Source organism: Vigna unguiculata, chromosome 5 (genome assembly GCF_004118075.2).
Source record: "Vigna unguiculata cultivar IT97K-499-35 chromosome 5, ASM411807v1, whole genome shotgun sequence".
Taxonomy (NCBI): Eukaryota; Viridiplantae; Streptophyta; class Magnoliopsida; order Fabales; family Fabaceae; genus Vigna; species Vigna unguiculata.
In genome coordinates this window covers 36612559-36636981 of record NC_040283.1, presented here as the reverse complement: position 1 = coordinate 36636981, position 24423 = coordinate 36612559, and the positions used below count along the sequence as shown (strand labels likewise).

Sequence of the window (24423 nt, the reverse complement as noted above, 5' to 3'; positions counted from 1 at the left end):
AAATTAAATAACTTTTTTTCTTCTTTTTGTCTCATATGGTTTTCTTCTCTCACAAGTTGTCTTAAATTATTATTATTATTTACTTCGTTATCTAGGTTTACATGTTTAATAAACTTTAATAAACATCCTTACACATCATTACTTTACTTTAATCTTATCACCTCTTCACTAGGATCTCATTTCTAATGATATATATATAATTGTAATAATCATTTTATTTCAAATTTACATTTTACAGTAAATTTAAATAAAGAAACCTCTATGGAGTGTATGTGCAATTTTGTACAATTTTTAGTAAACAGATGGTAAAAAAATAAACAAAAATATATAAAAATTATTATTTTTATATTTAACATTTTCAAAGTTATTTTCATTTAAAGTTCTATTATATATATACATATTATTCGTTTTCTTATTACACTATTTATGTTTTCTAAGATGTGTATGCTTTTAGTTCATTTTAATTTTAATCATTAAATGTTGGGCTTAACATTCATTTTCTATTATAGTAAAAACATTTATTCTAATAAAAAAAGTATTTATCTCAATGGAAAAGAAATCATTTTCTAACCTGTATGATCGTTTCATCGTGTACCACGTGCTTCTGTGCATGTATTCCATTTGTTATCTATATACTTAACATTTTATATACTTTTTTTTGTGTTACCATTAATCACACAAAATTACAATGAAGCTATGATCATACATGAGATGACATAGACCTTTCTGATCGGTGAATTATGTCGTATTTGTAAGAAATTCAGAATGAAATTCATCATTTCAAGAAATTCTACTCTATCTTACTTTTTCATACATTAACCACGTGTCAACTAGTAACTATGAAAATTAACACTAACGCCAATCATAAATAGTTGCTGGTATTGAGAGTTGTATAGTCCATTTGCGCACATGGTATTCCCGAGTGAAGTTAAAATTACTGCATTTGTAAGAAAGAAATTCAGAATTGAAAGAAAAAAACAAGGAAAAAAATAGTGAACATTTCAAACGAATATTACAAATATTTCATAAAAGATAACGAAATAAGAATTCTTCTTCCACGTCTTCAAACAGCCATGCACCACCGCAATGAACACCATTCACAAGAAAGATAAATGCAAATTACTGCATTTGTAAGAAAATTTTCAGAATAGAAAGAAAGAAACAAGAAAAAAGATAATCAACATTTCAAAAGAATATTATAAATATTTCATAGAAAATAATAAAACAATAATTCTTCTTCCACGTCTACAACAGTCATGCACCACCGCAATGAACACCAATGCAAATAAATGAATAAATTTTTAAAGAAGAAAAAGAACATGCATGTTTGTAATTTGTTTATAGTTGAGGAGAGGTTCACACTTCAAGATATCGTGTCGTTTTTCTTTATACGTGTCGCTTAAAAAAATTACAATAATACAAAATAAAGAATATACTTTGGCATTCTTATTATACTCTTGTAAATTTAGATAGAGATATATGTATATTATGTACTCTAATCTAACAATAAAAACAATTGTGATCAGTGTTTGTTTTTACCCCACCATTAACTTAGTTTTACCATTTTAATAGTAATTTAATTTTTTTTTACAAGAGACACAAGTTGTTAAATATTAGTTAATGTGGCAAAATTTAGAATACAAATTTATAGAAAATGACATTATTTATAGAAAAAGAAAAATTAACCAGAAGAAAGGTTTGTTATAATAATCAACAGAAGTGTGTGTTAATGGCAATACATGATTAGATTGAGAACCTAAAATACCTAATCCAAGACCATTTTCTTACACCCTCTCTAGAATATCTAAAAATAATTTCAAAATATATAAACAAACAAATAGGAGTATCAATTCATGTAATAAGAAAACTAAATTATGCCATTTTTTCAACGATACACATTACATGAGACATCAACTATAATTTTTTTATGGTTTACATGGTGAAGTTGGTTGAAAGGTGAGGACTTTTGATAGTTTACCAAAAACAAACCTATTATAACCCTATTACATGCCTTATTATCTACACATTATTTGGTTGTGATAAATAATGTGGTTTCTTCTAATTAAACCAACAAAATGGTAAATTTCCATATTTCTTTTACTTTCATTAGCAACATTAAAAAGGAAAACTATGCTTTTTTAGGTAATCAATCACCCACTGTGCCATTTGTATTGTGGGTATACTGTCATAAATTTAATTACTTTTATTTTCCATAAAAATGTCTCGTATATTCATATAAAAAATCCTTTTGACACAGACAAATAAATCTTTCATTTTTAGAAGAAAAATAAATGTTTTCAGTAATTAGTAATTACTTGTCATCCCTCTTACTTGCCTTGCATGTCAAATCACTTTTTGTCTACTGATTGAAGAAACCCATTCAAAGGGAAAGAACTGAGACTAATCCACTCCTTATATTATATACTTCAATGGAGTGCTGTAAAAAAATATGCTTAAATTATAATAATAAGTTATATAAAGTATTTTTTATATTATCATACCTATCACTCATTATTATATTGTTAAACTTTAACTTATTCAAGCTGTTAAGAGGTTTTTTATATAATGATTCAATTATAAACTATTATATAAACATTTAATTTTATAATAATTACTTTATAATCATGTTTATTATGTTTTTTAATTAAGTAACAGCATAAACGTTTTTACTATCACATGTATAAAATAAATTCAAACTACAATTAGTAGTTTTTCTAATATTTTTATATATGGTCCAACAAATAAAAAATCATAATTAATTTAATAAAAATAATTATATACAATAAATTATAATGAAATAATGGCATAAAAAATTTATATATAGATACCCTATATGTTATTTTGATAACCTAAAAGTTTAATGGAAGTGTCCCTAATTAGATTATGATTTTCTCCCTTACAAAACTGCTCTATAATAAAGACAAAAAAGAAATAAAAGAAAAAAAAATAGCATTAATATTTTTTTTTCTTATTACAAAAGGATCATGAAATTTTCTCTCCAATGAAAGGCACGATCCTCTCCTCCTCCATATTCATTCTCTTCCTCTCTCTTAACCCCTCTTGCTATTTCTCTCTCTCCCCTTCCTCTCTCCGATCCTTCTATCACCGGTTCTAATCATTCTCGCCCCCCTCGAATTCTCCCTCTGGTAATTCAATTCTCTTAAAATCAATTGTTCAATTTTCTTACCCAACTTTTGTGCCCCTTTTGCTGCTACCTAGGGTTAAAATTGTGTCATTTTTGTTCTCTGATGAAAGGGAGGAACTTGCATTCTTGGGCTGTGATCACATTCATCCGATTTTAGTTTCTGACATTTTTCCGTTTGTAAATTTGCCTTTTTGAAAAAAAGAAAAAACCTTAATCTTTGTGTGAATTTTCAACAGAGTTGATTTTGGGGGTGTTCCATAAGTTATATTGATCTCTGAAACTTAGAAGCCGCAAGCTCTTGTTTTGATGATAATAAGGTACGGATTGTTATCTGTTCTTTTGGTGTTCTTTGGTCGGTGATGAATTTGGGAGGTTGATATGGGTCAAGTACTTTCTTGTTTGGTTGTGACCCTTTGAAGTGATTAAAGAAAGATTTTTTTTTCTCTTCTGGTCTGAGGATTTTTGTTTTTGTTTATGTATGCTCATAATTGTTCTCATCATTCAAAGGGGTTATGGAATTCTTTACTTTTTTGAACTTCACATAATGATTACAAGGTCTTCAAATTCCATGTATTTTAATTCATGTACAGAGTCATTTTTAGCTCACCGAAGGAATTCATTCTACGGGGGCTTGGTCAGTTTTTCACTGAGAAGGATACTTTTGTTGGGGCTTGGTCAGTTTTTCACTGAGAAGGATACTTTTGTTGTGTTTTTGTGGATTGGAGTTGCCATGTTTTTACAGCAGTTTGCTCTCCCTTGGAAGACGAAGCTGCATGTTACATGTCCATTAAATGTTTCATTGATCATTTCACATGTTTGCTGAAGGAATTCCTTTGCTACTAACTTACCTAACACGGAATCCCTTGCTATGTATAGGGTATTTGTTTCTGTGATTTTTATATGTTGCATGCATGCGACACAGAAGTGAAAACATGCAAATTATGTGTAATTGAAGGAGATTGGTGTAATTATATAAATGTAGAGGGTGTTTTTTTTCGACACCCCTGTTTACTTCATTTGGCAACATTTTCTCATTAAGAAAATTAAATCAGGAAAAATATAACCATATAGAGGTGAGTATTGTTATATTAATGGAAGCATTATGTAACCTGGAATGCTGAAAATTTTTCCATAATGTTTATATGAAATATTCGAGTTTGATAACATTTTTATCTTGTGCTGAATATTTGCTTTTTTTACATATAGATTTGGTGTTAATCTTTTGTTCCCCTGATGTGTATCTTACTGGTTTCATTCACTCTGCTTGGAATTTCAGGATTAATTTGTATCCAGAGAAATCTCTACATTATGGATCAAACAACGGATTCAGAAATGGATCAACAGAGACGAGGCTATCATCATTCTGAACCCTGTATCCTTACTAGAGGAGCCACAAACATCTCGCAGCCGAATAATATGCATGCAATGGTGAGAGCTTCTGGGAACACAACTAATGTTGATTCTCACTTTCTGCCAGATGCTTATGACAATGCTAGGGTGTATGGTGTTACACAATACAATGGCATTCAGCATCCCCATAATCTTGATATGGGTGTGCCAGCGGCAGCCAACTTATATTATTCTGGCATTAATCCTTCTTCTGGTGCTGGAGTTTTCCCTCTGCCTCTAAATCACAGAGCTTCTGATCAGTTGCCTGGGTCAAGTACATTTGCAGTTGCTGGGGTTTCTTCTGATAATTTTGGAAGAAGTTCTGGTTTCATTGATGATGTTAGAGGTCCCTACAAAAGGAAAATCGCTGAAGGGATGAGAGGAAATTATCAATATTTTAATGCATCATCTAGCTCTTCAATTGCTCCTCCTAATGCAAGACGCACTACTGATGGCGTTGCTATGATGGATGGTGCACCATTTTCATTCCGCATCCCTTCACTTGTGGAAGTAGGACCACATGGTAGTGCATGGAGCAGGGCAGGTGAGTCTATCATGGTTCATGACCATAATCATTTGATTCATGGAAACTATTTAGGACAGCACTTTCAGCCAGCTGCTCCTCCGTGGTTGGACCAGCAGTTGAACGGTAATAATAATGATGGCCATACTACACCCTGGAATCAGTCGCTTCCAATGCCTTATGTACAAGGTAATTTTTTCCTCTTCATGTGTTTTGTGGTTCTTCTTTCAGTGATTTACTATCATTAGTTCATTACTTGGATGTTCTGTTAGTGAATAATTTGCAAATTTCTTTCTTGTTTTGTCATGAAAAAGTGTTAATTGCAGCTTCTTGAATGTTGTTTTTCAATCAGGCAATAAATTTATAAGAAATCTTGATTTTATATCCCTTAGTTTGCACCCTAAGACTGGAGTTAATGCATAGGTGTTTTAGTGTGATGTATATGATCTGCCTCTTATCTTGTCAATTAAGGGCCAAACGAAGTGCTCAAATTTTTCTTTGAAGTTGTTTTGTTGGTTATGAGTTTAGGTTTTCTGACTCTCTCCATACTATTTTCAGCACCTACTGTAAATGGAGGTTCATTAGATAGTGCAAGTATGGGTTTGCAGAGATATCATGATCCAGCTGGAAGCCGAAATGGCCTCAGGTTTCCTCACCCTCTTCCTGTCAACCAACAGCACCATAATTATCATCACCCAGCAATGCCTATGCAAGGAGTAAGAGGTCACAATATCAACTTTCACCCTGCAGTAACTGCAGCATCATTCAGAGTTCCAATAAACCCTTCACGCGGTGTTGCTATTCCAGCGCAGCCTGGTTTTGAGCTAGGTCCTAGGCATGTTGGCCCTGCACCATCACCCGGCCTCCGGATTTATCGACCTCATAGAGGGATTGTGCCTGAGACAGCTCTTGGACACCGAAGTCTTCCACCTGTGGGCTTCCTCCAAGTTGATGTAATATTTCCTATCTCTTGATACTTTCTGTTTAACTCTAATGCTGTCCCTGTGTAGAAAGAATAATACTTTGTATTCATTATAAAATATATTGATTTTCTTGTTTATTACAACTTGTACAGGATGTTGCTTTAATTGATGAAGTGGGAAATTTAGTTGATCATCACAGAGATATGCGCCTGGACATAGAGGATATGTCTTATGAGGTAAGTACACAAAGATTGGTATTGTATTTTCCTGCAGATAATTTGTAGATAATTTACACTTGAAACTCATGACAGGATCTCCTTGCATTGGGTGAGAGGATTGGCAATGTTAGCACCGGTTTATCAGAGGAAACAATTACAAATCAGTTGAAAACAAAATCCTATTCCTCAATTGCTACTGGTATTAATCTGGAGGAGGAAGCTTGTGATGATCAGGAAACAGATTCTTGTATAATATGTCAGGTATGAACATGAACATTTAGAAACACATTTCATCAGTATATGTCATTGTGATGTACTAATGAATCACATCACCCCTTACTAACTGGAGTGTTTATTTGACAGGAAGAATTCAAGAACCAGGAGAAGATTGGAGTTCTTCGATGTGAGCATGAATATCATGCAGAATGCTTAAAGAAATGGTTGGTTGTGAAGAATGTCTGCCCAATATGCAAATCAGAGGCTTTGACTCCTGGAAGGAAGGATGTATAGAAGAAAGCAATGAAATCCAACATCTTTCTCTTCCTGCTTAGTGCCTTAATTTATTTTTGAACAGAATTCATATTTTGTTATGTATTTTGTATATGTACTTGCACATATATAGACGTCATACTGCCCAACTCATTTATTGTTGGCACCAGAACTTTGTATCTATCAACTTGTACAGACTTTGTTCTGTTTGATGAAGTAACTTCAGGTAATCATATCACCACCTGCTTCATTAATCATTTCGATATGTATGGGCTTGCATAGCGTTTATATATATAGCTGCTTGTGCTTTTCGATTACCTCAAAATAAAGTTCATTTTAACATATTGTCTTGTGTTCAGTATATGGTTAAGTGCTGTTTTTGGATGAGCCACAAAAATGATTCTGAACATATTGATTCATCATGTTGCTTTGTATGTGGTTTTGACAAAAAGATAAAATGATTTTGAAATGATTTAGGACTTATACTTCGATGTTTTTCTTTCAAGAGTTAGTAAAATTTTCAATAAAGATTCTTACATTTTTATATATAATATAAAAAGTTATTTAGAATTGTTTTATCTCAAAATGGTGGTACTGGGTTAAACAACCATTGTTGACTTTCACCGCACATGGGATATAAAAAATAGTCACATTTACAAAATGTGTAAACGCGTCTTATGTTGATGGAGCTGTTTCTTGACTCGTTTTTTCCCACATGGCTTAATAATTTTGCACGACATTCTCATGTGTTTAGTCAGGGAAATTATGTAGTCCCAAAAGTATAGGGTATTTTTAAAAGCATGTTCAAAGAAAGAGAAATTGACGATTTAAGCCTTTGTTTTTGGGAATGAATTCAAACCTGGTCAGACTTTGGTCCTAAACTGTGTGACCTGGTCACAGTTTGACTAATTTGTTTGGTCAATAACGTTGTACAATTGGTCCACTAGGCTTTTATTCTAAACCTAGGAATATTTTGTGTGAATAAGTCTAGGTAACTTAAATATGTTTAAATCTTCCAAATTAGTTATATTGTTTTGTTTATTATTATTATAAATATTTTCTAGATATTTTTTGTTATGTTATTTTTGTACGTGAAGTTAATGATGTTCATGATATTAATGATGATATTTGATGGTCTCCTCAAAGATTATCATCTAAACCTAATTGAGTAATATTGGTTTTTTTAAAGTTTATTATTATTTTTGTTAACTCCTTTTAAAAAGGACAATATTTTGGTCATCTTTCACAAATGAGTTTATTTTAAGTACCGAAAGGGTGATATTTTAAGAGTAATATTTTGGTCATCTTAATTGATCCCTTTCTTTTACTTATACCAGAAAAAAAAAACATTTTATAAGATTGAAGGCCTAAAAAATAAAAATTTGAATTAGAATATCAAAGCAAATATAATAACCCAATTGAAAAGATTAAAAACATATTTAAACTCGAAGTAAGAAATGTTAAAAGTTGTAAAAACTAAACTCGAACAAAAATTTCATAAGCATATATTTATTTATATTTATAAGTTATGACTGAAAATTTTAAAACAAGTCATAATTAGCCCTATAATATAAAACATAATACACACACAACTAAAACTAACTAGCCAAAATATGTATTCTATTGAACTAGAATTGGGATAAATCTAACAAGTTTTAATATTGATTGTACATTTACCAAAATGAAAAATAGATATTTGTCCAAAAATGTCTCAAATGGAGATCAATGTTTCATTAACACATAATATTTTCCTAGCATCAATATATAGTACATTAATAAATTAACTTAAAAATTTATTAAAATATTACTATTATCATGAAACCATGTATAATAATAAAAATACTAATAAATTACTAAATTTTGTAGGTGATTTTTATTAAGAGATGTAAAACCGATAAATTTGAAGAACTCGGCTTAAGAAAGATCTATCTATCAAGTATTTAATAGTTTATGGGAGAAATTTATCAAGCATCAACCATAATCTGACAACTTTAATGTACGAGATAAAGTTAGACATTTCCATGGTGAAAATAAGGACAAGGAATTACGTTATAATCTTCTGAATTTTGTAAATTAGATCTAAAAGTTAACTTTCAATTTTAAATACAATATTAAGATTTTAATATCTAATTTTAATTATAAATATTAATTTTGAGAGTGAAAATATAAAATGAAATTGCATAAATAAATAAAAATATATACAAACTGTATAAACTTGGGTGATCAAGCTAACATTAATACAAACCCATGAACAAGTTATCTGTTTTAGCATAAGCTGATAATATATAAATATCTTAAGGTTTAATCATGTTACCATTTCTCTGTGCTCTTAGAAGAAAATTGAAAAAAAAAATAATAATTAGAAAAGCTTTGTGAAGCAACGATTAGAAAACGTAAACTCTTATGATAGCTGAACAACAACTACCATACCAACAAAAAAGAGCTTAATTAGTCTCTCTCATTAAACTCATAAAATAATAATAATAATAATAATAATAATAATAATAATAATAATAATAATAATAATATCCTATAATACCTCAATACAATTACCTAATCAACAATGATAATGTTATAAAAGAAAGTAAGCAAAGCTTATAATATACCCAAAGACTACAATAAACAAACAATAAAAAAATTAATAATTTATTTTATCTCAATATTTTTAAAATTATTCTAAATTTTGTTCCATTATTTTTAAAAGTCTTATTTTATTTTATTGTTTTTACATGATTTAATGTAGTTAGTATTCTCTATCATAAAATTATGTTATGAAAGAATACCAATACGAGAACATATGAAAGATAAATATTAATAAAATGAATGAATTTGTAAATTATTTAAATATTGTAAATTTTAAATATTATTGACTACAATGCCATTTCCTTTAGTTTGTTTTTGGTGTGGTAAACGTGAATGTTAAGGATAGTGGGTGTGAAAAATTTGGGAGACAGAATATGGGGATTTGTGGTGGAATTCGTTTGTCTCGTTGTTCGTCTTGTTGTTACCTCCTTGTGGGTTTGTGTTGTAGCAGGATTATCCATTTGGCCTATTATTTGCATTAAAGGCGAGTCTTCCGTTGAAATCAATAAAATATTTTTCTGGTGTTTAGTTGAATTAAGAATTTAAGTCTTAACTTGGTCAGAGATAATAAAGTTTAATATTATATATTTAAGGATCAAGAAAATAGTCAAAGAATATAAGTGATTTTAAATATGACACTTAATTATTTTATTTATAAAAAATTATATTATGGATAGATTTTTTATTAATCGAGTTTCATTTAATAAGAATTACCATCTCTCTCAATATTCTTTTAAATTTTTTCTTTGTTTTCCATCTTTCATCTATTTAAAAATTGCAATACATCATATGATTCCTGGTATCAAGATCTACAATATTACCCGATTAAAATCTTTAACAAAGTAAGTTCATCTTTTGTTCTTCTTTCAAGTCTTGTTAGAAAATAAGTTGCATGTGGAGTTGTAGGAGTTTGCATGTGGCGCTTAAGAGTTCAAAATGAATCTTTGTTTAATTATGATTGTTAGGATGTGTTTTGATAGTTGATAGGAGTTTTCTATGTGCAAGTAGAACAACCTATGAAGGTGGAGTTTGTAGGGAGCACCTTTTATGTTTAGGATCGTCTATCCAGGTAAAGAAAACTAGTGATAATTTTTCTACTTGATGATAAATTGTTTGACTAATGTGTGTGTGGGTTTTTAATGATGAGATTGGTTGATTGTGAATTACTTGATTTTGTTAATCTCTAACGAATGACATGATATACTTATAGAACATATGATAATTGATCTTATAATGTTACTTTGTGAAATTTAGAAATTTTGTATATTCAAGTGTATTAGTAATCTGTTTGAGTATAATGATAGAATTGAGTTATGATTTATTTACTTAGAATATTGGTTTTGAGTTGTTTTAGTACTGTTGCATGTAGAGCTTATTTGATTTGGCTATAATTGTCCAATTTGATTTATCTTATGGTTATTTTGAACTAAAACAAGATATTTTAAACTAAGAAGAAACTAAAGTTGCATAGATAGTCAAGTTGGACAACCTATTCAAGTCAAAGTGAGAGTGAATAAGGTGACTTAGTTTGTGTTTGTTTCAGGGTGTCACATTGTTTACGCATAAGTGTGGGGATGAATTTACGATTGCATGAGCTGTTTGCTTCAGTGTATGTTTGGTTCTACATCAAATTGATGTAGAATTGATTTTCTAATGCAGAATCAGTAAGTGTTTGGTTTCCAAAATCAATTAAAGGGTAAAACAATCACGTTGAATGAGAAGCCGTTAATTCTTGCTTCTGCGTTGGAGAATTAATTCAGTTGGAATCAATTCTCTAACGCTAAACCAAACACACCTTCAATGATTGTGAAGTGATTTGCGGGCAATCATTTGAGTGAAAAGCCTCTGTGCATATACAAGAGATGTGTGAGAAAATACTATTCAAGTTATGCACAAAGTTAAAAATTGCCTAATTTGAATTTAAAATAAGGTTGTTTCCATGACTGGAGATTCTTCCATGCATTGTAACACATTATTGGGTATGTAATAGAGGGAAAGGGAATGAATTCTAAGTGTAATGGAAGGCATAGAAAGCATTTTTGGGTATTTAATGAGGGGTTGGGTTCGATTCTAACTAATGGAATCAATTACTTTTGTGTTGAAAGAGAGTCGGAATCGATTCCATTGTTGCTGGAATCGATTATGGTGCTGACATCGATTATGTTGTCTGCGAAATTGATTCTTCATTGATGGTGAATCGATTATGTTGTTGGCACGATGTGCTGGCAAAAAGGCATCAATTTTGATATACACATGATATCGAGGTCAATCCAACACATCATGCATATGTTTTGCAATAGAAATATGACTTTCACTACATTAATTTTCATAATTCTATAAATATCATAATACCAATCATAATAATAAAAAATTAAAATTAAGGTTTAATTATGTTTTAAGTCTATGATAAAGTTGGAAACTTTTAATTAAGTTTTGATAAATTTTTGTAGTCCATTGAATACTCAATAAATTTAAGTTTTTTTTTAAAATTGAGTCACTACTATTAACTTTTTTTCTTAATTGGGCAATGTGACTAATAAGAGGCTAATGTGGTTCTTATCTTATCATGTCACCTTGTCGAGCCGTCAAGTCATTTTTAAATTTTTAATTTTTAAATTTTTAAATTTTATAATGTACAATTTTATATTTTTATATTTTTATTATTTTAGTTAAAAATTATATAATTATAAAGTTATTATTTAAATAAAAATTGAAAATATATCATAATATTACATTTCATAAAATCTTAATAATTCTATTTTTGAGAAATTCTTATAAACTTCTACCTTGGGTAAAAACAGTTTAATGGATTGCTAATGAGAGCAACATTTTGAAAATTGGTTTTACAATTTTTTTAATGTTGAAAATTGAACTCCATTAAGATAAATAATAATAAGTGATAATAAATAGTTTAAGCGAATCGTAGTTTTTAAGAAAATTTTTTATTTTATCCGAAATATGAGAAAATATAATTACCATGTTTATTTTTTTTCAAATAATATGTCCGAAAAACAACGATTATTAAAACTAACGTAAATACAAGCGCTATCACGCCTGTGTGTATGTATTTTTTACATATGCATGATATTATATTAGTAGGTGATGATATTTTAATGTTATTAAGTTAATATATAAAATAAAATTATATTTATTAAGAATAAAATGAAATATATAAGAAAAGATGAGAGAATAACGGTTGATAAATAGGGCAAAAAAAAGAAGCAGAGATAAACGATTTTATAAAAAGCTTGTAAAAATAGCAATCAATTTTCAAAAATTTAATAAATAATTATATTTTAAATGAAACAAATTGGAATTTTGAAATGTGGATACAAAAGAGGGAATCCTCTTTATATATTGTTAGGGATAAAATGAAATATATCAGAAAAGATGAGAGAATAACGGTTGATAAATAGGGAAAAGAGAAAAAACTGAGACAGACGATTTTATAAAAAGCTTGTAAAAATACAGTCAATTTTAAAAAATTTAATAAATAATTATATTTTAAAAGATAAAATTGAAATTTTGAAATGTGGACACAAAAGAGGAAATCTTCTCTATATATTGTTATATATTGTTGTAAATATTCATTTAGGTTAGTCTCTAATTTAGTGATAAGAAAATCGTGGTAGGACATAATCATAAAATTGATTTTTTAGTTAAAATAAAAGTCTTAATGTATAAAAATATCTTGTAATTAATAAATTTTTCAATAAAATTAATACATTACTTTTTATATTCATAAATTTTTTTACAAACTTTCTCAAATAATACTTTTATTTAATTAAGTAGATTTTTAGCTGTTTCTATTTAGGAAAAAAAAATTACGTCAAACCCTTGGAGAATTATAATTTTATTATTTTAATTTAAAATTTTATAATTTAAAAATTTAAAAATTATAAATTATAAAATTATAGATTATAAACTTTTAAAAAATATGTGACAGATCAAAAAGGTGATATGACAAAATAATAATCAAGTTAGTCTCTTAACGATCACATTACCCAAATGACAACGAAAATCAATTAAAAAAAATTACATTGATTAAGTATTTAATATACTAACAAAATTTATTAAAAACTTAATTAAAAGTTTTTAAATTTATAAAAGACTTCAAACTTAATCAAACAAAAATTAATAAAAAAAAAATTATCATCGTGATATTTTATTATGATTTAATACTTACCTATAATATGTGCCATTTTCATTTTATATATAATAATGTCTTTTTTCATAATAATTCTACTGCTAAAACTTAATTATTATTTATAACGATAATGTTAACAATAGTTCTATTCTTAATATAAAAATTATTATTTAAAAAAATAATTAAAATTTATTCTCCCAATTCCCTTTTAATTTTAATTTTATCTTTTCAATTTCAATTTTTTAATTATAAATAACAATTTTAATTTATTTTTAATATCATTTCCACATTTACTTTTAAATTTATATCATATTTACTCTTAAAGATAAAATGATAACAATATCATTTAATTATTAAAATATTTTTTTTAAATTTACATACGTATCACATCATTAACAAATTTTCATAAACTTTAATATCAAATATACTTCAATCATATCATCTTTCCCTTAGGTTGTGTTTTCTTGAGAGGATGAATTTGGGGAGAGTATAAGAAAGAATTTGTGTATATTTTAGTGGATGAATATGTGTGTTTTTTTTAAGAGGATTTAGAAGGTAAAGTTAGTGGATTTAGACTTTGTTCCTTTGTGTGGATGGATTTGAGAGAGAATGTGAAGATAAATTTGTGTGAATTTGAATGAATGAATGTGTTTTTTTTAGTGAAGGTAGAGGGTAAAGTAAGTAGATTTAGAGATAAATTTTATCAAAGTTAGTGAAATATTTGATTAATGTGATAGATAAAATAAATTGTGAAAATAGATAGAATTTGTAATTTACCAAAATACCCTTGATGAAAAAAATAGAATAATTTTGTAATTTGATGTGATAAAAAAATTAAAACTAAATAATTTGAATTTAAAAAATTTATAAAAAATTAAATAAAATTTTAAAATAAATATTTACAATTTAAAATACGAATTTATATATATAATTTTTTAATTATTACATACATATACTATTAATAATAATAATTATTTTATATATTATTAAGCATTATATTTTTAATAATATTTTAATTATTATTATTATATATATATATAATTAATAATAAATATTATTATTATTATTATTATGTATTATATTAATAATTATTCATATATATATATATTAATAAATATAATATTAATAGATATATTATTAATTATAATATGTATTGTTAATTATTTATAAATATGTTATTAATTATTATATATATTGTTAATTATTATTATATATAACAAAATAAGAATAGTAAATAAATTATTTATAATATATTATGATTAATAATTTTATATATATATATATATATATATAAAGGATATGAAAGTAAAATAGTTAACATCTATTCAAATCTTTCTAATATTGAGAGGATGGATTTTGGTAAAGAATTCTCAAATCCATCTTCCCTTTTATGCTTAAATCATTGAATCGGAGCACAGTTTTTTAAATCCCTCGTCTCTAATCTATAGTAATAGTACAAACCACACAAATTAACAGAGACTCAGACATGAATTTTGTGAGAGTTAGTGAATGGTTCGAGTGATGTAATAGATTAAATAAAAAGTTATAATAAATAAATTTTAAAAATTACTAAAATACCCTCTATAATAAAATTATATAAAATAATTTTTAAATTAATTAAAAATATTATATTTTAAAAACTATTATGTAATAAATTTTAATAAAAAATAAATTTTATTAAAATTTTATTATTATTTTTTCATAATTACTATCACTTAAAATTATTATTAATATATTACTATTAATTATTATTATTCTATATATATATATATATTATTTAATATATCAATATTATATATATATATATATATATATATATATGTATTATAAGAATAATATTATTAATAATTATTATGAATAATAAAAATAAATAATAATTATATATATATATATGTATATAACAATATATAAAAAAGATTCTTTCTTTTATGTCCACATTTCATAATACCAATTATACCCTTTACAATATAATTATTTATTAAATTTTTTAAAATTAACTGTTACTTTTACCTGTAAAAATGTTTATCTTTCTTCCTTTTAGCTATTCATTTCATTTTATTTTTAATAAATATAAATTTAATTTATATATTAACTTAATAACATTACACTATTATCACATACTAATATTCCTTCAAATTTAAAAAATGCGTATATACAGGCACGGTAGCGCCTGTATTCTCTTGAGAGGATGAATTTGGGAGAGAGTATAAGAATTAATTTGTGTAGATTTTAGTGGATGAATATGTGTGTTTTTTTAAAAGGATTTAGAAGGTAAAGTGAGTGGATTTAGACTGTGTTCCTTTGTGTGGATGGATTTGAGAGAGAATGTGAAGATGAATTTGTGTAGATTTGAATATATATATATATATATATATATATATATATATATATATATATTAAGTAATCAGTTACTCAACATATAACTTATATGTTATTAGATAAGAATTATATTATTAGCTTTTAACATGATGAGGTTATATGAGTAATTTTTTCTTTTATCCTCTCAAATCTTCTATGTAGTGGAGGAATAAATTTTTGACCTTATCTCGCAAATCAATATACGACAATTTGCGTTAATCTTTTGAAACGAACACAAAATTTTGTTTGCAATCCATCTTCACAAATCAATGTATCCGAAGAATCCACTCATGCGAACAAGCCCTTAATCCACACCACAATCACCCTTTCGGTTGTGTTCTATTAGGTGGATGTACTATTTATAAAGGAATGGGAAGAGATGATTAGGAGGTGAGTAGCATGTTCTTTTGGAGGTGATACAAGATGATATGATGAGATGAGATGATTAGAAGGATTGACTGAAAATTCAATCTCACCATCTAGAGTGAGATTAGAGGGTGACACAACTGGATTTACCAAATTATCCTTCATTATTTAATTTTTGTTACATATGATTTAGCAGTTAAAATCAATATTTTAGTTCACTTTCTTAGTTCTATGTTAACGATAATAATAATTTATTATGGTTATAATAAAAAGTTATTACTTCTAAAATTACTATTAAAAAGAGAAAAAAAATTTCCATGTAAATTAATTATTTTCCACCTTATATATTAAATTTATTTTTATACAAAATATATTGTATCATTCATTTTTTATAAATATTTTTTTTATATTTTCAATTTCAGTAAAATTTATAAAATAATTTAAAATAATTTATATATAATTTTATATTACCTATAACAATAGGGACATTTTGAAAATCTAACTTTTTTTCTATTAAAAGTTTTTTAATATATCACATTAGTCAATTCAATCACAAACTTTCACAAACTTCACTCTCTAATCCATTCTAGAATCACCTCTGAATCACTTAAAATAAATTACACCAACTTCACCCTCTAATCCTTTCGATCTCTTCCTCTCCCTCTCCCTCTCTCTCCCTCTAATCCTTCCTCTCACTCTCCCCAATCCAAACACAAAACACTCTTAGGGTATGTTCTTTTGTGATGAATGATTTGAGCGAAAGTGAGATGATTGATTTGAGTTTATTTAAGGGTGAAATTTATGTTGTTCTTTTGAAGAGATTTGGAGGTGATAGTGAAGTGGATTTGAGAGTAACTTTTCTAAAAGTTTGTGAAGGATTTGAATGATGTGATTACTAAAAAATTTAAATTGTCTTTAGTGTTAAAAATAATACAAAATGATATTTAGATAATTTGTAATTAATTTTTTATATTTTTTTCATCATGAATAAATTTATTAATAATATTTATTAATTAAAAAAACAATTATTATAACATATTTGATTTGAAAATTGTAATATTTTAATTTTCAAAATAAAGAAAAAAACTTAAACATTTGCAATGGTATCATTAATAAAAAAGTCAACTCCAAAAAACAAATAGGGTAAAAGAAACCATGCATCAAAACGAAACAAGATACAAGTGAAATGGATATCTCATAGGAATCTATCCGTATCTCTTATTTTTTTTTAATTACAAATATTTTTACAAATATTTTTTTTTCCGAATAAAATATATTCAAATAAAGAATTTTTCTTCAATATTCATGAGAATAAAAGAAAAAGAGCTCGACTAGGTACTGGCCGGGCTCATTGGCCGTAGAAAAAGAAAAAAAAAACTAAAATATATAGAATAATAAAAAAAATATAGATAAGATAAAAAAGAATAAAAAAAAAGCAAGTCTCTTTTTTTAAGCTCCCTTTTTGTTCTTCTTGTTTATGTGATATAACATAAACAAAGTTATTTTTTTTTCAATTGGGGAGAGATGGCTGAGTGGACTATAGCGTCAGATTGCTAATCCGTTGTGCAAATTCTTGTACCGAGGGTTCAAATCCCTCTCTTTCCGTTGATAATTTGGTATTTTTTTTTTGAACTTGTTTTTTTTTTCCATTTACTAGTTAAAGATGTTAAAATAGAGAAAATCCTAAAAATATTTAAAAATTCTGCACAAGCAAGAAAACACAGAATCCACTTTTTTCTTATTCTATTCTTCACGTCCTGGATCGTTAGATAGGAATCCGAAGATGAAAAGAGAAACGAAAAAGATCACTACCGTATAAACAAAAAGTTTTAGAGTAAGCATTATGAAATCTCCAAGATAATTAAAAAATGACAAAGAAAGAGAATAGATTCTCTTATATTACAACATATTTTGTTTCTTTTAATACTAAGATACTAAGTTTCTAAAAATGAAGTTTTTTTAGAATATGAGGAGAAATATATAAGTTTCGAAAATGAATTGATAGTAAGAGTAGATTATTTTATTACAAATTATCAATAATTCTTTTGACCAAAAATCCTTTTTTTCTGTAATCTAGGTATTCGATTGGTGAGGGGTTCCAATCGAATAATCGGATTAGGTTTTTTCAATTCAAAAAATGTAAATGATGAGAAGGTCCCTTTTTTTTCTTATATATTGAAAAATTTCAATATTGGAATCCAGAAATCACACTATAAGACTTATCTGATCTTATAAATTGCTAAAATGTTCGAGTTTTAGTTTTCTGATAAATTTTGAATTTTTTTACGACATTATTCAAATTAAAAATCTCATCGAAAACTTATAGTAGCTTGCCAAACAAAAGCTAAAAGAAAAAATAGTACGGGTATTACTGGCATAATATCCACAATTGGATTCAAGAAAGATCCAACTAAAGATATTAAGCATAACAAACATTTTGTTCTTTAAGAAAAATAAAATTTATTTTTGTTTTTTTTTCATTCTAATTTTCAATTTTATTGCATTATATACATAATACAATAAAAAGGAAAATAAAGAGTTATGAATAAAAGTAAAAAAATGAATCAAATAAGATAAGAATCTCGAGAATCCTTCTTTTATTTGAACTTTTCTAGTTTCAAAATATTTTTTATTCTGAAATCAAAAAATTGAAGGTTCCATGACTTTTGCAACAAAAAGTGAATAGATTCCATTAAAAATGGAACTAGTTCCATTCACCAGTTTTGGTTTACTAAGTTCTTTATCTCCAACCATACATGTCCAAAAGTGGTGGAAAGAAGGGAACAAAAATGTTGGAAAGAAGGGAAAGGGTAGGGTATTTCAGTAAAATAAGCATCACCACTGCGGGATGGTGTTAGGTGGTCAGTCTCTCAAATCACCGTCTTGCCTCGCTCTTAAATTGATACAAAAGAATGCAATAAATCTCTTAAATCAGTATTTTCAATCTCTTTTGAATAGTAATCAATGTCAAAAGAACACGACCTTAGTGGTTAAATGGCTAAATGGAATAAAGGGAAAAAAAAAAGATTGAGTTCAATCTCCTGCTAATAATTTGAAGAAATAAAGTTGCTTTTGTAGGATTTGTAAAAGGATGGAATAGACTGTTGGTTCAACTTTATTCATTAACCACAATTAACGACTAACATTTGTTTATAAAAGAAAAATTCATTTTACTCTTATATGTACATATGCTATCTTTATAACATGAATGATTGGTTTTTCAATAAACCAATGTAAGTAATGTCATTAATATTATAAAAAAAATCCAGTAAAGTGTTACCTCTAAATAGGTTTATCAAGTTGTTCTAAAAACTTGAGTAGAGGTCAAAATGAGATTAAAGTTTAAAGAGGAAGAAAATAACTTTCACCACAAAAAGACTTTATAAAAAAACACGTCTAAAACAATAGTAATACACAGAAGTACGAGGTTGATGACAGATGAATGCTGTAAGGGCAAGCTTTCTTTTTAACCTTAAATAAATATTAACTTCAAAAGTGGAAATTAAATTTAAATTATAATTAATATTTAAATTAATTAGTCATAAGTTAATTATAGGTATGGGATGTTTGTAAATTAGTTTATATTTACTTCATGAAGGGTAAAAATAATAAATGGAATCTTCCAGTTAAAAATCATAGTTCGACCTAGAGATAAACTGTAAAATATTTTATATTTTTAAGAACAAGAAATATAGGAATGAGTTTAGCAAACGGAAGTGTCGGTCGTAAACTCAAATTTTTTTTCGGAAAATGATATTTTGATAATCTTTTTGAATCACTTTTAATTTATTATTTTAATTATCTTTTAATTATTTATTTTAATTTTTTTAATAGTATAATGTGATGATTTAAAGATAATTGGAGTAATAAATTAAAAGTAGATAAAAAAAATAGATCAAAATATCATCTCCTTTTCTTTATTATTGTGAAATAGTGAAAAAAATTAACTTTTTCAAAATTTTCTTTTTCTTCCATCTTTCGTTATTGATGCGATTATGGATTTGATGTTATTACGGATGAAAAAAAATCTAATAAAAAAGGAAAGGAGTTGAAAATAGAATCAAAAGTACCAACAAGAAGAATTAGAATAAAATAACGAGAAGGAAAAAAATAAATTAAAAAAATTATTTATAATGGGAATTACAAACTTTTGAAGAAGAAATAAACAAATAAAATAACTTGTAAATTTTAAGATGTTACAAAAATATTTTAAGAACATCAAACAATATTATCCTAAAAATATAATAGAAGACTACTAAAGACATGAAGAAGTATACTTGTAAGAGTAACTTTCTTCGTGTTACTACCATTTTTACGTGTCACTCTCAAATGCAAATGCATGTGAATGTTATAATTACTTCATACTCTTTTCAAACTTCTCGAACATCTCATGCACAAAGTACAAGATTAAAAATGTTAACTTTATGTAATCATAGAATTAGTGATGTAGTCATTAGTTTAGTCTAATCATTAGACTTATGTTCAAACTAATATAGTATACATAGTTAGAATTCTTTAATCTCGTTTTCACATTACTTTTACCATTTTTCATGACTCTTAAATGAATTCTAAAGATTACAAATAAAGGTTTTCTCTCCTGTAAAAAATACCCTTCAATGTTGAATACAAAGATATTTTGTGAGAATATTTGAGCATTTTAAAAGTATAAAAATATTTCCTTCGTTCTTATCTTTAAGAACTTCTTCAGGTGACAAATGTTCATTGCACTTATCATTTGATTTTAATCTAAAGGGGTTTGTTCTAATTCCTCTTGCAATCTTAATCCATTTTTTACTTTCATTTGAAGTTTGTTCTTGTTTTTGGGTGTTTTCTCCATTATGTCACAAGCTCCCATAGCTACCATGGAGAAAACTTATTCTTCAACATCTTGTTAAGTTGATATATCAATTATTCTTCTAATCCAGAGGACATTACCTCCTTTCTTTGTTTGAGATTTTCTTCCACAAAACAAATTAAGGAAAATCTAGAACACTCAACAGACCAATAAACATGTCCACGTGGTTATTGTCCGAACTTGTCCTCGTTTTGATAAAGAATCCTCTCATTGACTGGGTATGAGTATGAAAAATCCCCGATTTCTTTCAATTAAATATGAGGATGTACATATCTATCCCGCCTTCGTCCTCATACTCGTCATAATACCCGTTCCCGTCATATCTTGTCCCTGTTTAAATTATTAAAATATTCAAAATTAATTAATTAACCTTATATATATATATATATATATATATATATATATATTGGGAAATTTGTAATTCTAGGTCACTTTGACCAAGAAATTGTAAAAAGGGGTCGGTTGAAAGTTATATTGTAAAAGTGGGTCGTGTCGTCAGGGGGGAGGACGACATTAAAGGTGAAGTCGTCCTCCCAGAGGCCGGTTTCCCCCTTTTTTTTTTTAAATGAAGTCGTCCGGCCTCCAGCCGGTTTTAGCATATACCGTATTGAAGTCGTCCGGCAGGAGGCCGGTTTCAGTTTTTGATTTTTTTTTTCGTTGCAGTTTTATTTTATGTTTTATAAATTTTCAATTTTCAGTTTTTTCAACCATTTACATTTCATAAATTTTTTGTATAGTATATTTAATTTGTTGGGATTCTTTTATTGGTATAATAAATTAATTTAAAAAAAACATTACATAATAAAAATAACGTAATAAAAATTTGCAACCAATACATAATAAAAATGACATAATAAAAATTACATAATGAAAATAATATAATAAAAGTTATATGAAAATTGGATAAAGTAATAAATTACTGACGGTATGAACAGTTGTCCCTATGATGTCCTTCATTTCTACAATATGAACATTTGCTTCGTCTGTTTGGATTTGGTTCATCCATCTTATTATGGATTCTATTAGTTGGTCGTCTTCCCCTTACCCTATGACGCATGTTTGGGTCTGGAATGAAATTTGGTCCGGTGTATATGGACCAATATTCTTTATTTCTAATCGGATGAAACTGTATTTCATATGCTTTGTTGATGTTGTAGAGGCTATAAACTGGGTGGATGTATGAGGTTAGGTCTATATGTGAGAAAGAGCAAACAACTATTACATGATGACAAGGCAGTCAAAGAGCTTGAAAATGACCACAATCACACCACCAATCATTTAATTTAACTGTAAAAGACATTGGTAAGCGGTGATCATGTGGAGAAAATATCTCTTGAACTTGAAATTCATTATTGTCTCATGAGTATTGACGCACTTGACACATTCCCGCTTGTTGTTGATTTTTTCTAATAATAGTATTAATTTCCTCGGGATACTGGTGGCCTGCTCGTAACATGGAGTCTGCCTTAACCCCTCTCTCAACAAACCATGTTGCGGTCCTTTCAAATGTTGCCTTAATTAGAGCACAGATTGGTAATGAACGAGCTCTTTTCAAAACAGAATTCATACATTCTGCCAGGTTTGTTGTCATGTGTCCGAATCTACTACCCCCATCGTAGGCCTGAGTCCATTTTTGTAGTGGTATCCTATCGATCCAAGATGCCACTTCTGGTGAATGTGATCTCAAAGCTGCCAATTTAGCATCCAATATGGGTTGTTTCACCTCGTAAGCTGTAAAAATGCAATTATATTAGTTAATTTAATTATCGAATATGGTGAATGAAAGAAAAATTTTATTACCCATATTCTTTAACCGGTTTTTCAATTTGTGATTCTTGAATTTCTTATTGAAATTGGAAGCAATATGACGTATGCAGTATACTGATTGCAATCCATCTGCTTCCCATTGTACTTCTTAAGATTGTAGGGCTGCCAATATGCCTTTCCCCCTGTCTGTTATCAAGCAGAGGTATGATTGTGGTGTAACATGCTCCCTTAAGAGTTGAAAACACCATATCAAGGCCTCCTTCGTTTCTCCTTCCACTATCGCGAAGGCCAAAGGAAATATATTACGTGACCCATCTTGAGCTAGTGTTGTTAGTAATGTCCCTTAATATCTTCCTGTGAGAAATGTGCCATCTACTTGGACAATTGGCTTGCAATAATTAAACCCTTGAATGCATTGTCCAAAAGACCAAAATACGCATTCCATAATATAGCAAGAAGGGTCAGGTTAGCCACTAACAAGTCTAGGAGATCCAGTGCATTGAATTATTGTGCCGGGATTGCTTTCTTGTACAACTTGATACCACCTCGGAAGTTCATTGTAAGACTCTTCCCAATCTCCAAACTCTTTAACAAGCGCTTTTTGCTTACCATTCCAAGCTTTGTCATATGAAACTGAATATCCGAAACAATTCTTGATTTCAGCTACCAAACTTTTGATAGGTATGGAAGGATTTTCCTTTACAAAGTTCATCACAATAGAACCAATTTGGTTGGAATCAAGATTGACATGATCTGCAGGTTGCATGGTTGACAAACAAGTGTGTAATCCGTCAATCTTTCTAATCTCCCAATTCAGACTCTGCTTGCTATAAGCAGCCCGTAAACGCCACAAGCAGCCTTTTTTGTGGTCGACACATCGACATATGAATTTTTCAGATTTGCTCTCAACAACCACAAATCTATAACCATTGTCGATGTGGTATTGCTTGATATATGACACTGTGGACTCTTTTGTGTCAAAAGACATCCCAATACATAATGAATTTTCGATCACTGGATTTGAAGCTTCAACTAAGGTGTGACTTGATGAGCCAATATGATCTGTTGTATGGATTGTATATTGGTTGGTAACCAACTCATCTTCACTAAAATCAGACAAAATATATGGATATTGACTTTGTCTTGCCATTTCCGTGGAAATTTGGTGAAGAGTGAAAATTTCGTAGGGTCAGAAATAATAAGAGGAGAAAAAAAATATAAGACTTAAACTGTAAATCGAGAATCTGGTGTTTAAATCGTGTGCAGAGAAGTCAGTATTAATGGCAACGATCAACCATATTAAATAACCTATTTTAATGCACACAGAAGTCATTAATGACACTGGTTTCTTAATAAATAACTCATTTTAATACACAGAAGCCGCATTAATGGCAACGACTTCATTAATAAAAGCCAGCGTCTTCTAGCGACTTCATTAAACTTCCAGCGACTTCATTTAACATCACGCGACTTCATTAAATGAACAACACAGAAACCGTCAGGCGGCCTGGCGACATTAATTGAAAGTCGTCCGCACCAATGACGACATTAATTGAAAGTCATCCGCACCAATCACGACTTCACTTTGGTTGTCATCCGCACTGATGACGACTTCACTGTCCCGAGACGCTGACACCATCACGCGTGCGAATCTGCGCAC

The 24423-nt window shown here is 28.0% G+C and overlaps 1 protein-coding gene and 1 pseudogene across 2 annotated transcripts; one reads left to right on the top strand and one right to left on the bottom strand.

Moving 5' to 3' along the window:
- The first annotated feature begins 2982 nt into the window (after positions 1-2982).
- Positions 2983-6944, top strand: LOC114185261 (probable E3 ubiquitin-protein ligase ZFP1). 2 transcript variants are annotated; one of them, XM_028072887.1, is made up of 7 exons: positions 2994-3146; positions 3382-3462; positions 4422-5246; positions 5616-6010; positions 6133-6216; positions 6292-6459; positions 6562-6944. In XM_028072887.1, exons 3-7 carry the CDS (start codon positions 4454-4456, stop codon positions 6706-6708), a joined length of 1587 nt encoding a protein of 528 aa, XP_027928688.1. In that variant the 5' UTR covers positions 2994-3146; positions 3382-3462; positions 4422-4453; the 3' UTR covers positions 6709-6944. The 2 variants fall into 2 exon arrangements, with proteins under 2 accessions (XP_027928689.1, XP_027928688.1); XM_028072888.1 differs by lacking the exon at positions 3382-3462 and having other exon boundaries at positions 2983-3146.
- A 15409-nt stretch (positions 6945-22353) lies between these two features.
- On the bottom strand, positions 22354-23913 carry LOC114184667 (annotated as a pseudogene).
- Positions 23914-24423: the final 510 nt, after the last annotated feature.

What these genes read in the sequence shown, in the direction of transcription:
- LOC114185261 (XM_028072888.1), top strand. Translation starts at nt 4,454, where the DNA reads ATGGATCAAACAACGGATTCAGAAATGGATCAACAGAGACGAGGCTAT. An exon ending in TAGAGGATATGTCTTATGAG is followed by an intron (nt 6,217 to 6,291) that starts GTAAGTACACAA and finishes AACTCATGACAG; the next exon opens with GATCTCCTTGCATTGGGTGA. An exon ending in ATTCTTGTATAATATGTCAG is followed by an intron (nt 6,460 to 6,561) that starts GTATGAACATGA and finishes TTTATTTGACAG; the next exon opens with GAAGAATTCAAGAACCAGGA.